Source organism: Schistocerca serialis, chromosome 11 (genome assembly GCF_023864345.2).
Source record: "Schistocerca serialis cubense isolate TAMUIC-IGC-003099 chromosome 11, iqSchSeri2.2, whole genome shotgun sequence".
NCBI lineage: Eukaryota > Metazoa > Arthropoda > Insecta > Orthoptera > Acrididae > Schistocerca > Schistocerca serialis.
The window spans coordinates 132,490,865-132,504,694 of NC_064648.1; the positions used below are offsets into that span (position 1 = coordinate 132,490,865).

The window sequence follows — 13,830 nt, forward strand, 5'->3', positions numbered from 1 at the left end:
CTGCTCGACTCTTCGGTGAAGGTATGTTCTCGAAACTTTAACAAAAGCCCATACCGAGCTACTGACTGTCTCTCCTGCAGAGTCTTACACTGGAGTTTATCTATCATCTCCGTAATGCTTTCGTGATTACTAAATGATCCTGTAACGAAGCGCGCCGCTCTCCGTTGGATCTTCTCTATCTCTTCTATCAACCCTATCTGGTACAGATCCCACACCGCTGAGCAGTATTCAAGCAGTGGGCGAACAAGTGTACTGTAACCTACTTCCTTTGTTTTCGGACTCCATTTCCTTAGGATTCTTCCAATGAATCTCAGTCTGGCATCTGCTTTACTGACAATCAACTTTATATGATCATTCCATTTTAAATCACTCCTAATGCATACTCCCAGATACTTTATGGAATTAACTGCTTCCAGCTGCTGACCTGCTATATTGTAGCTAAATGATATGGGATCTTTCTTTCTGTGTATTTGTAGCACATTACACTTGTCTACATTGAGATTCAATTGCCATTCCCTGCACCATGCGTCAGTTCACTGCAGATCCTCCTGCATTTCAGTACAATTTTCCATTGTTGTAACCTCTCGATATACCACATCATCATCCACAAAAAGCCTTTTCTGCCGATAAATGTCTTTGTGTTCATTTTAATCATTCTCGTCATCTTTTTACTTTGCCTGCCTTGCATATGGGGGATACTGTCCTACATTTTAGAGACACAGTGCGGTTTCTGGGCCTAATTTTTGACTCCAGGTTGTCATGGCTGCCACACCTACGTGACTTGAAAGCCAGAACCCTGAAGGCACTGAACATCCTCAAGTGCCTCAGCCACAGGTCTTGGGGCGCAGACAGGCCGCGTCTCCTTCAGTTTCATGGAGCTTTTGTGCGTTCACGGCTGGACTATGGGTGCACAGTATATGGATCAGCGAGGCCATCTTACTTGCGGATCCTTGACGCTGTTCACCATGCTGGGATCCAACTGGCCACGGGTGCTTATCGGACCAGTCCCGTACCCAGCCTCTGTGCTGAGGCTGGCGAACCGCCACTTACCATCCGGCGGCAGCTCCTGCTGGTGCGCCAGGCTTGTAAGTTTCTTGCAGCTCCCAGCTCGCCTGCTCAACGTCTTGTTGCCCATCCACCTCTGGACCGCCTTTTTTCCCGCCGTCCCCGGGCTACGTTGCCGTTTGGGATCCGTGTGCAACGTGTACTAGAGTCCCTCGGTGTGGAGTCTGTACAACCCCAAATCCAAGGTTTTAACCGCCTGCCACCCTGGTTACTGAAGAGGCCCGGAGTGGTTTTAGATTTATTGCAGTACAAGAGAGATTGCACTCCTGCCACCGTTTTTAATGCAGCATTTTCTGCCATTTTATCTGAGCGCCACGACTATGTAACTGTTTCTACGGATGGGTCGAAACAGGGGGATTCTGTTGGTTGCTCAGTTGTTTTTCCGTATCGTGTCCTCAAGGTCCGACTGCCTCAGACTTTTACTGTCTTTGATGCAGAATTGTTTGCGATCTTGCGGGCACTGGAGCACATGAGACATTCTTCCTCTCCTAAATTTCTTGTCTGTTCCGATTGACTCAGTGCCCTTCACTCATTGCAACATTTGTATCCGGCAGACAAAATTGTCCAGACCATCCAGGATGCCCTCCTCCGACTACAGCGACTGGGGAAGGTTGTAGCTTTCTGCTGGGTTCCGGGGCATGTCGGCATTGCTGGGAATGAAAGGGCAGATCTCGCAGACAAGGAGGCGTGTCTCACCCCACAAGTATCTCAGTGTGCTATCCCCCTGCAGGCACTCACCTCGCTGTTGAGCTCACGGGTCATGCGCCGGTGGGAGGATGAGTGGCTGGAAGTGACTGACAATAAGCTCCATATAGTCAAGCCCACAACGCATGTGTGGTGTACTTCCTTTCAGCCCCATCTATGGGATGAGGTTCTCCTCACTCGGCTTCGAATAGGCCACAGCCCTATGACGCATGGCTCCCTGCTCCGGCGAGAGGACCCTCCAATTTGTGGTGCTTGCGGCGTCTAGGTCACTGTGCGCCACGTTTTATTTGATTGCATTTTATTTTCTGACCAGCAGGTCGCGGCTGACTTGCCAGTGGACCTGCCATCTGTTTTAGGCAACACTCGGACGAATGTGGTTAAAGTTTTAAAGTTCTGTGCCCTGTCAAATGTTTTTACAAAGATTTTAGGGAGAGGAATTTAATTTGCTCACTGTGTGACAAGCTCGCCCATATTTTATGTAAGTGGCCAGCCAATAACAATTTCCTGTGACATTCTTGTTGCTATGTTTCCCCTTTCCTTAGGTTTTACTTTCTTATGTAGCATTTTCCTTCTTTTCCTGCTTTCTTTGAGTGTGTGCTTTAGTTTTCTTAGGTCTGTCCACATTCGTTCCTTTTAATGTGTGTCAGGGCGCTGATGACCACACTGTTGAGCGCCCATAAGCCCCAACACACCACCACCACCACCAAGGTCATTTATGTATACTGTGAATAGCAACGGTCCTACGACACTCCCCTGTGGCACCCTTGAAATCACTCTTACTTCGGAAGACTTCTCTCCATTGAGAATGACATGCTGAGTTCTGTTATCTAGGAACTCTTCAATCCAATCACACAATTGGTCTGATAGTCCATATGCTCTTACTTTGTTCATTAAACGACTGTGGGAAACTGTATCGAATGACTAGTAAACTATACGATTTCTACAGTCACAGAATCGAAAAGTTACCCCAGTGTTGGCAGACTGTTCCAAATAGTGAAGAGAATATATTATGAATGATTAAAGTCTCTGTTATGTATGTATGTTGTGTCTAGTAAACATGTGAAAAAATGCTAAACACTTAGCACCAACCTGATAATTGTAAGTTGAATGTAATAAATGCTACAAAACCTTGAAACCCTGATATTCATTTTGATACATGCAGCACTGTCTCTACCACATCACACTCCTGCACTGCTCCAGGTAGAATTCAGTCCCTTGGTGGGCAGTGATCATAATGTTTTCTCTCAGCAGTGTCTTTTGCAAGTGTAATTATTGTGGTATTATAATTTCTGAAATTTGAAAAAGCTGTCATTCTGATGGTGCCATCCAAAGAAGGTGTGAATAAGTAAATAAATGATTTCAAATTTGCCTGCAGATCTGTGACTCGGTGAAAGCGATTCTGATGGCAGACATGGCACACATTGCTGGAATAGTGGCTGCCGGGCTCATCCCGAGTCCGTTCGATCACTGTGACATTGTCACCACGACGACACACAAGACCCTCCGTGGAGCCAGGTACATTGTGAGCATCGTTTTTCTGTTTTCTATAAATACTGCAAGCCTACATTGGCTTACACCGAAGTGACAAAAGTCATGGGATACCTCCTAATATTGTGTCGGACCTCCTTTTGCCCAGCATAGTGCAGTAACTTGATGTGACGTGGACTCGACAACTTGTTGGAATTCCCCACCAGAAATATTGAGCCGTGCTGCCTCCTATAGCTATCCATAATTGCAAAAGAGTTGCCGGTGCAGCACTTTGTGCACAAATTGACCTCTCGATTACATCCTGTACGTGTTTGATGGGATTTGGGTCAGTTGATCTGGGTGGCCAGATCATTTGCCCAAATTTTCCAGAATGTATTTCAAACTGATCATTAACAATTGTGGCCCGATGACTTATCGCATTGTTGTTAATAAAAATTCCGTCATTGTTTGGGAACATGAAGTCCATGAATGGCTGCAAATGGTCTCCAAGTAGCTGAACATAACCACTTCCAGTCAGTGATTGGTTCAGTTAGACTAGAGGAGGACACATTGCATTCTATGTACACACAGCCCACACATTAATGGAGCCAACACTGTGGGGTCTGCCCACTTGAACCCTACCATCAGCTCTTACCAACTGAAACTGAGACTCATCTGGCCAGGCAATAGTTTTCCATTCATCTAGGGTCCAACTGATATGCCAATGTCGTGCTGTTAGCAAAACCACTTGTGTCAGTTGTCTGCTGCCATAGCCCATTAATGCCAAATTTTGCTGCACATTTTTTGTGTGTCTCACATTTCTGCAGATATTTCACACAGTGTTGCTTGAATGTTAGCTCTGACAGCTCAACAGACAAGCTGCTGCTCTGTCATTAAGTGAAGGCCATTGGAACTGCATTGTCGGTGGTAAGAGGTAACACCTGAAATTTTGTGTTCTCAGATCACTCTTGACCCTGTGAATCTCAAAATATTGGATTCACAAATGATTTCCAGAATGGAATGTCCCATGCATCTAGCTGCAACTTCCATTCTGTGTTCAAAGCGATTAATTCCTGTCGTATGGCCAAAGTCACGCCAGAAATCTTTTCATGTGAACCGTCTGAGTACAAATGGCAGCTCCCCCAGTGCACTGCCTTTTGATAGCTTCTGTATGCTATACCATCTCCATATCTGTGTGTCAGTATCACTATACTATGACTTTTGTCACTGATAGATTGTGTATGCAATACCATCTCCATTTATGTATGTGCATATCACTATCCTATGACTTTTGTCACTGATAGCTTGTGTATGCAATACCATCTCCATTTATGTGTGTGCATATCACTGTCCTATGACTATTGTCACTGATGGCTTGTGTATGCAATACCATCTCCATCTCCATTTACGTGTGTGCATATCACTATCCTATGACTTTTGTCACTGACAGCTTGTGTATGCAATACCATCTCCATCTATGTGTGTGCATATCACTATCCTATGACTTTTGTCACTGATAGCTTGTGTATGCAATACCATCTCCATATCTCTGTGTGCATATCACTAACCTATGACTTTTGTCACTGATAGCTTGTTTATGCAATACCATCTCCATTTATGTGTGTGCATATCACTATCCTATTGCTTTTGTCACTGATAGCTTGTGTATGCAGTACCATGTCCATATCTGTGTGTGCATGTCACTATCCTATGACTTTTGTCTCTAATAGCTTGTGTATGCAATATCATCTCCATTTCTGTGTGTGCATGTCACTATCCTATGACTTTTGTCTCTAATAGCTTGTGTATGCAACACCATCTCCATTTATGTGTGTGCATGTCACTATCCCATACTTTTGTTGCTTTATGTATTATGTTAACATAATGATCATTAAGTAATGAATTCTTTCATTTACACAATAAACTTGGTCAATACCATAATGAACGAGAGCCTACAAGGATGTGAAATGGGTTTACATCTTACATCTGCATCTGTACTCTGCATACTCGATGAAGCACTTGGTGGAGGTTATGTCCCATTGTAATAGCTATTAGGGTTTCTTCCCATTCTTGTTGTTGTTGTGGTCTTCAGTCCTGAGACTGGTTTGATGCAGCTCTCCATGCTACTCTATCCTGTGCAAGCTTTTTCATCTCCCAGTACCTACTGCAACCTACATCCTTCTGAATCTGCTTAGTGTATTCATCTCTTGGTCTCCCTCTACGATTTTTACCCTCCACGCTGCCCTCCAATACTAAATTGGTGATCCTTGATGCCTCAGAACATGTCCTACCAACAGATCCCTTCTTCTGGTCAAGTTGTGCCACAAACTTCTCTTCTCCCCAATCCTATTCAATACCTCCTCATTAGTTATGTGATCTACCCATCTAATCTTCAGCATTCTTCTGTAGCACCACATTTTGAAAGCTTCTATTCTCTTCTTGTCCAAACTATTTATCGTCCATGTTTCACTTCCATACATGGCTACACTCCATACAAATACTTTCAGAAATGACTTCCTGACACTTAAATCTATACTCGATGTTAACAAATTTCTCTTCTTCAGAAACGCTTTCCTTGCCATTGCCAGCCTACATTTTATATCCTCTCTACTTCGACCATCATCAGTTATTTTGCTCCCCAAATAGCAAAACTCCTTTACTACTTTAAGTGCCTCATTTCCTAATCTAATTCCCTCAGCATCACCCGACTTAATTAGACTACATTCCATTATCCTTGTTTTGCTTTTGTTGATGTTCATCTTATATCCTCCTTTCAAGACACTGTCCATTCCATTCAACTGCTCTTCCAAGTCCTTTGCTGTCTCTGACAGAATTACAATGTCATCGGCGAACCTCAAAGTTTTTCTTTCTTCTCCATGGATTTTAATACCTACTACGAACTTTTCTTTTGTTTCCTTTACTGCTTGCTCAATATACAGATTGAATAACATCGGGGAAAGGCTACAACCGTGTCTTACTCCCTTCCCAACCACTGCTTCCCTTTCATGTCCCTCAACTCTTATAACTGCCATCTGGTTTCTGTACAAATTGTAGATAGCCTTTCGCTCCCTGTATTTTACCCCTGCCACCTTTAGAATTTGAAAGAGAGTATTCCAGTCAACATTGTTAAAAGCTTTCTCTAAGTCTACAAATGCTAGAAACGTAGGTTTGCCTTTCCTTAATCTTTCTTCTAAGATAAGTCGTAAGGTCAGTATCGCCTCACGTGTTCCAGTGTTTCTACGGAATCCAAACTGATCTTCCCCGAGGTTGGCTTCTACTAGTTTTTCCACTCGTCTGTAAAGAATTCGTGTTAGTATTTTGCAGCTGTGACTTATTAAGCTGATAGTTCGGTAATTTTCACATCTGTCAACGCCTGCTTTCTTTGGGATTGGAATTATTATATTCTTCTTGAAGTCTGAGGGTATTTCGCCTGTTTCATACATCTTGCTCACCAGATGGTAGAGTTTTGTCATGACTGGCTCTCCCACGGCCGTCAGTAGTTCCAATGGAATATTGTCTACTCCGGGGGCCTTGTTTCGACTCAGGTCTTTCAGTGCTCTGTCAAACTCTTCACGCAGTATCGTATCTCCCATTTCATCTTCATCTACATCCTCTTCCATTTCCATAATATTGTCCTCAAGTACATCGCCCTTGTATAGACCCTCTATATACTCCTTCCACCTTTCTGCTTTCCCTTCTTTGCTTAGAACTGGGTTTCCATCTGAGCTCTTGATATTCATACAAGTCGTTCTCTTATCTCCAAAGGTCTCTTTAATTTTCCTGTAGGCGGTATCTATCTTACCCCTAGTGAGATAGGCCTCTACATCCTTACATTTGTCCTCTAGCCATCCCTGCTTAGCCATTTTGCACATCCTGTCGATCTCATTTTTGAGACGTTTGTATTCCTTTTTGCCTGTTTCACTTACTGCATTTTTATATTTTCTCCTTTCATCAATTAAATTATATATTTCTTCTGTTACCCAAGGATTTCTACTAGCCCTCGTCTTTTTACCTACTTGATCCTCTGCTGCCTTCACTACTTCGTCCCTCAGAGCTACCCATTCTTCTTCTACTGTATTTATTTCCCCCATTCCTGTCAATTGCTCCCTTATGCTCTCCCTGAATCTCTGTACAACCTCTGGTTCTTTTAGTTTATCCAGGTCCCATCTCCTTAAATTCCCACCTTTTTGCAGTTTCTTCAGTTTTAATCTACAGGTCATAACCAATAGATTGTGGTCAGAGTCCACATCTGCCCCTGGAAATGTCTTACAATTTAAAACCTGGTTCCTAAATCTCTGTCTTACCATTATATAATCTATCTGATACCATTTAGTATCTCCATGGTTCTTCCATGTATACAACCTTCTTTCATGATTCCTAAACCAAGTGTTAGTTATGATTATGTTGTGCTCTGTGCAAAATTCTACCAGGCGGCTTCCTCTTTCATTTCTGTCCCCCAATCCATATTCACCTACTATGTTTCCTTCTCTCCCTTTTCCTACACTCGAATTCCAGTCACCCATGACTATTAAATTTTCGTCTCCCTTCACAATCTGAATAATTTCTTTTATTTTATCATACATTTCTTCAATTTCTTCGTCATCTGCAGAGCTAGTTGGCATATAAACTTGTACTACTGTAGTAGGTGTGGGCTTCGTGTCTATCTTGGCTACAATAATGCGTTCACTATGCTGATTGTAGTAGCTTACCCGCATTCCTATTTTCCTATTCATTATTAAACCTACTCCTGCATTACCCCTATTTGATTTTGTGTTTATAACCCTGTAGTCACCTGACCGGAAGTCTTGTTCCTCCTGCCACCGAACTTCACTAATTCCCACTATATCTAACTTCAACCTATCCATTTCCCTTTTTAAATTTTCTAACCTACCTGCCCGATTAAGGGATCTGACATTCCACGCTCCGATCCGTAGGACGCCAGTTTTCTTTCTCCTGATAACGACATCCTCTTGAGTAGTCCCCGCCCGGAGATCCGAATGGGGGACTATTTTACCTCCGGAATATTTTACCCAAGAGGACGCCATCATCATGTAATCATACAGTAAAGCTGCATGCCCTCGGGAAAAATTACGGCTGTAGTTTCCCTTTGCTTTCAGCCGTTCGCAGTACCAGCACAGCAAGGCCGTTTTGGTTATTGTTACAAGGCCAGATCAGTCAATCATCCAGACTTTCGCCCTTGCAACTACTGAAACGGCTGCTGCCCCTCTTCAGGAACCACACGTTTGTCTGGCCTCTCAACAGATACCCCTCCGTTGTGGTTGCACCTGCGGTACGGCTATCTGTATCGCTGAGGCACGCAAGCCTCCCCACCAACGGCAAGGTCCATGGTTCATGGGGGGGGTTCTTCCCATTATATTCACATATTGAGTGCAGGAAGACTGATTGTCTAAATGCCTCTGTGTGTGCAGTAATTATTCTAATCTTATTCTCACAATCCCTACGTTAGCGATAAGTAGGGGGTTGTAGTATATTCCTAAAATCATCATTTAAATCTCATTCTTGAAATTTTGTAAGTACAGTAAAATGGGTTAATACTGATCATTTTTGGTTGTTTTTTAGTGATATTTCCCATTCCATTAAAACATTATTTATATAATTATATACAGGGCGTTACAAAAAGGTATGGCCAAACTTTCGGGAAACATTCCTCACACACAAATAAAGAAAAGATGTTATGTGGATATGTGTCCGGAAATGCTTAATTTCCATGTTAGACCTCATTTTAGTTTTGTCAGCATGTACTGTACTTCCTCGATTCACAATCAACATGTGTGGGCTGACGGGAATCCACACACAATTGTGCAATCACGTCGGCAACACAGATTTTCTCTGAACGTTTGGGCAGGCATTGTTGGCGATGTCTTGATTGGGCCCTATGTTCTTCCACCTACGTTCAATGGAGCACATTATGATTTCATACGGGATACTCTACCTGTGCCGCTAGAACATGTGCCTTTACAAGTACAACACAACATGTGGTTCATGCTCGATGGAGCTCCTGCACATTTCAGTCGAAGTGTTCGTACACTTCTCAACAACAGATTCGGTGACCGATGGATTGGTAGAGGCGGACCAATTCCGTGGCCTCCACGCTCTCCTAACCTCAACCCTCTCGACTTTCATTTATGGGGGCATTTGAAAGCTCTTGTCTACGCAACCCCGGTACCAAATGTAGAGACTCTTCATGCTTGTATTGTAGACGGCTGTGATACAATACACCATTCTCCAGGGTAATCCGATCAGGGATTTATTTTGCTTGGTTATCACTGTTACACTTTTCCATAGGTCACAATGATCAAAATTTTACATTCTTAAAAAAGTACAAAAACTACTGTTGTTACAAAATCGAAAAATAGGCCTACACATTTGAATATATGAACAAGAAAAATCAAAAATTTCAACACAGAACTCGACTCAGACTTAAACACTTATTTCATTATAATCACTCCTTCTCCACAGCACTAACATCATCGGTGGAGAAAATAAACCTCCCTCGTTTGCAAGATATCGGCTACATCTCTGTGTCAATTTATTCAGTTCCTGTGCCCGTTGTATCTGCAACATTTGGGAATGTGGCTCCAGTGTTTCTTTTGTGCATGAACTTAACTTTATAGAGTCCTGAACTTGTCTTTCTTATTACCTTGCCAATGAAATGTCATATTTTTTTCTTTCCTGGTAATGTGACGGGAACAGTAGCACCACTCAATAGCTGCTGTTCCTTTGCTGATTTGACTGAAGTCGAAGTGGTAGCTTTGAGGGAGAAGTGATATGATTCTAGCAATTTTTCCTCACTATCCTTTGTATCATAAATAACCAAATCCTTAACACAAAGCCTTTCCCAGGAGGTACAGTCATCGCTTTGCACAATGGACGGGTTTATTTGGGTCACCAACTCAAGCTTGCTGTAGATGTTCTTCAAAGGATGTAGTACAAGAGGTTTTATCACTGCTAATATCACTCTCAGACTTAGAGAAAGCTTTTGACAAGGTTAACTGGAATACTCTCTTTCAAATTCTGAAGGTGGCAGGGGTACAATACAGGTAGCGAAAGGCTATTTACAATTTGTACAGAAACCAGATGGCAGTTATAAGAGTCGAGGGGCATGAAAGGGAAGCAGTGGTTGGGAAAGGAGTGAGACAGGGTTGTAGCCTCTCCCCCGATGTTATTCAATCTGTATATTGAGCAAGCAGTAAAGGAAACAAAAGAAAAATTCGGAGTAGGTATTAAAATTCATGGAGAAAAAGTAAAAACTTTGAGGTTCGCCGATGACATTGTAATTCTGTCAGAGACAGCAAAGGACTTGGAAGAGCAGTTGAATGGAATGGACAGTGTCTTGAAAGGAGGATATAAGATGAACATCAACAAAAGCAAAACGAGGATAATGGAATGTAGTCAAATTAAGTCGGGTGATGCTGAGGGAATTAGATTAGGAAATGAGACACTTAAAGTAGCAAAGGAGTTTTGCTATTTAGGGAGTAAAATAACTGATGATGGTCGAAGTAGAGAGGATATAAAATGTAGACTGGCAATGGCAAGGAAAGCGTTTCTGAAGAAGAGAAATTTGTTAACATCGAGTATAGATTTAAGTGTCAGGAAGTCATTTCTGAAAGTATTTGTATGGAGTGTAGCCATGTATGGAAGTGAAACATGGATGATAAATAGTTTGGACAAGAAGAGAATAGAAGCTTTCGAAATGTGGTGCTACAGAAGAACGCTGAAGATTAGATGGGTAGATCACATAACTAATGAGGAAGTATTGAATAGGATTGGGGAGAAGAGAAGTTTGTGGCACAACTTGACTAGAAGAAGGGATCAGTTGGTAGGACATGTTTTGAGGCATCAAGGGATCACAAATTTAGCATTGGAGGGCAGTGTGGAGGGTAAAAATCATAGAGGGAGACCAAGAGATGAATACACTAAGCAGATTCGGAAGGATGTAGGTTGCAGTAGGTACTGGGAGATGAAGAAGCTTGCACAGGATAGAGTAGCATGGAGAGCTGCATCAAACCAGTCTCAGGGCTGAAGACCATAACAACAACAACGTCACTCTTGTTGTTTGGAATCTGACACAACACTTCTTCAAGACAGAAAGGCATAATACCAGATTTTTTACGCCTTGATGTTATGTTGGTCACAGAATTCATACCTCTTCTCATCACAGTTTCTTTCAATAGTTTAGGTAATACTGACTACTGTATCACTCCTCTGTTAGATTTCTTCCAGTCTTCTAACGTGCACCGCCAAGGAACATAGGAACATAGGAATGCCACGTCAAGAGGCTGGCAAAGGTGGGTCACATTTGGAGGCAGGAGGACAAATCTAATGTCAAATTCCTCCCAAAGCTCGAGGACACCTATTGAGAGCTAACTGGATGACTTATCCGCTATCATTACCTTTGATCCTTGCATTTTCTTGGCATAGAACAACAAAATTTTTGTGAACCATGTTTCAAACATGTTAAGATCAGACCATCCACTCGTATTCCTGTAATAACCAACACCCTCGTCATCTCTCTCAGCCCAGGTATCATACAGGTGCTTACTATTATAAACAGTAAGGGGGTAACAATGTTCCATCTGCAGCTGCCACCATCATAACACTGATACTAGTTCTAGATGTGCCTAAAATTCTCTCGGGATGCTTGACACCTCTTTTGACAAGCATCTTCACCTGTCTTGGTTCGTCAGAAAACTTTGTTTCACTGTAGTTAATTATGTTAGTCACTAACTCCATCCAACGTTTCCCTAAGCTTAGCATAATATTCCATTACGATCTCCCTTGAAGGTGCTACTCTATTTCTTTTTTGTTCTCTCTATTTGTCACTGTGTCTGGAATGTCTTCTCAGAAATGCATGAGCCCATTCTAATCCTGGCCAATTGTCTTTGAATCTCTTTTCCATTTTCTCTGCGTGGTTGAGGTAATCCTGTGCAATGTTACGTACATCCTTGTTTCTCAGTGGAAAACCCCACTTTGCTCATATCAACAAGTGTTTTCTCTTCTTCCCTGTTTAAAGCTGTTAGTGCCCCCACCTTGTGTTTATACTTATTCTGTAATTTATCATTAAGGGCTGTGTATGGTACAGCAAATTCTTCTGATACTCTCCTGATGCTCAGTTTCCCAACACATGGCCTCTACCCCATTTTCTGGATAAATTGAGATGTGTTTGCATCTTCTGCCAATATTCCTGTCATATGTTCTCACTGTAATCACTATTACCCTATAACAAGACAACTTTCCATGTAAAGCCATACAACTTCACAATAGTATCACTTAGAAATTTATGCGAAAGTTCATATGATACTCAACTAACTGAGGAATAGTTAGCAATATTAACTTACTCTATCTGTACAGCCTGTGAAGCTCTTCAGCTGAATTTTTCATTGTTAATTAATATTTTTTATTTATTTATTTATTTATTTTTTTACATGCAATAGACTATTTCTCACAACATTTACTGGACAATTGTAGGTGACAATTGGGTGAATTCTTGGCCCTGAGCCAAGTAAAAAATAATGTTACTTTTGTTAATACAGTGCATACCGGTTCCATTATTGTCACAGTTTTGTGGGGGAGCTCAACTTTAAAACTACAGGCCAAATAATCGCAATTGGGCTGCTATATCGGTGTTGCCCCATTCTACGGTTCATTTCTTCAGGATAGTTTACGTCTATCTTCAAGTGTGTGCCAGTTCAGTTTCTTCAGCATCTCTGTGAAACTCTCCCATGGATCAAACAAACTTGTGACCATTTGTGCTGCTGTTCTCTGCACATGTTCAGTATTCCCTGTCAGTCCTGTTTGGTGCTCTTTTCTCACAGATTCGAGCAGTATTCTAGAATGAGTCATAAAGTGATTTGTAAGCAATCTTGTTTGTAGAATGACCACTCTTTCCCAGTATTCTACCAATAAACTGAAGTCTACTACCTGCCTTATCTACAACTGGGCCTATGTGATTGCTCCATTTCATGTCCCCACACAGATATTTGTATGAGCTGGCTGAATCTGGCGGTGACTAATTGATATTATTATCTTAGAATAATACGTTTTTTTCATTTTTCGAAGTGCATGGCACTTTTAAATCTTATCAAGATCTGACTGAAAATTTATGCAAATTCTTTCGGACAGTACTTCATTATAGATTGTATCAATATTGTCTGAAAGGTCGTTAACATACAATATGAACAGCAAGGGTCCCAACACACTTAACTGAGGCACACCTTAAGTTACTTCTACACTCATTCTCATAAATTAAGGATAATGCTGATACATGATGAAACAACGCTCTGGTAGGCGGTTTGCAGCTTTAAATCACCTCGGGATATGACCATGCAGACGCACGGTGGTGCTGGCAGCAGTCCACATATGCAGAGGAGTGTTGGAGCATGTCAGAGTATGGTGCAGCGAGTAAGTGTGCAGACATTTTCACATGTGCTAATGGTGACTGTTTGTAGAAAATGGCTCAAAGAATACATATTGATGACGTTATGAAGGGTAGAATACTGGGGCGACTGGAGGCTGGTCAAACACAGCAGGTCGTAGCACGGGTCCTCCGTGTGCCACAAAGTGTGATCTCAA

At 42.1% G+C, this 13,830-nt stretch overlaps 1 protein-coding gene across 1 annotated transcript in view; it reads left to right on the forward strand.

Annotated features, from left to right (window-relative positions):
• Positions 1-13,830, forward strand: part of LOC126426530 (serine hydroxymethyltransferase, mitochondrial-like) — a 260,581-nt gene that overhangs the window by 165,222 nt on the left and 81,529 nt on the right. The window contains exon 7 of the mRNA XM_050088433.1: positions 3,146-3,285. Within this exon, the coding sequence (XP_049944390.1) occupies positions 3,146-3,285 (140 nt within the window). The remainder of the gene's footprint in view (positions 1-3,145; positions 3,286-13,830) is intronic.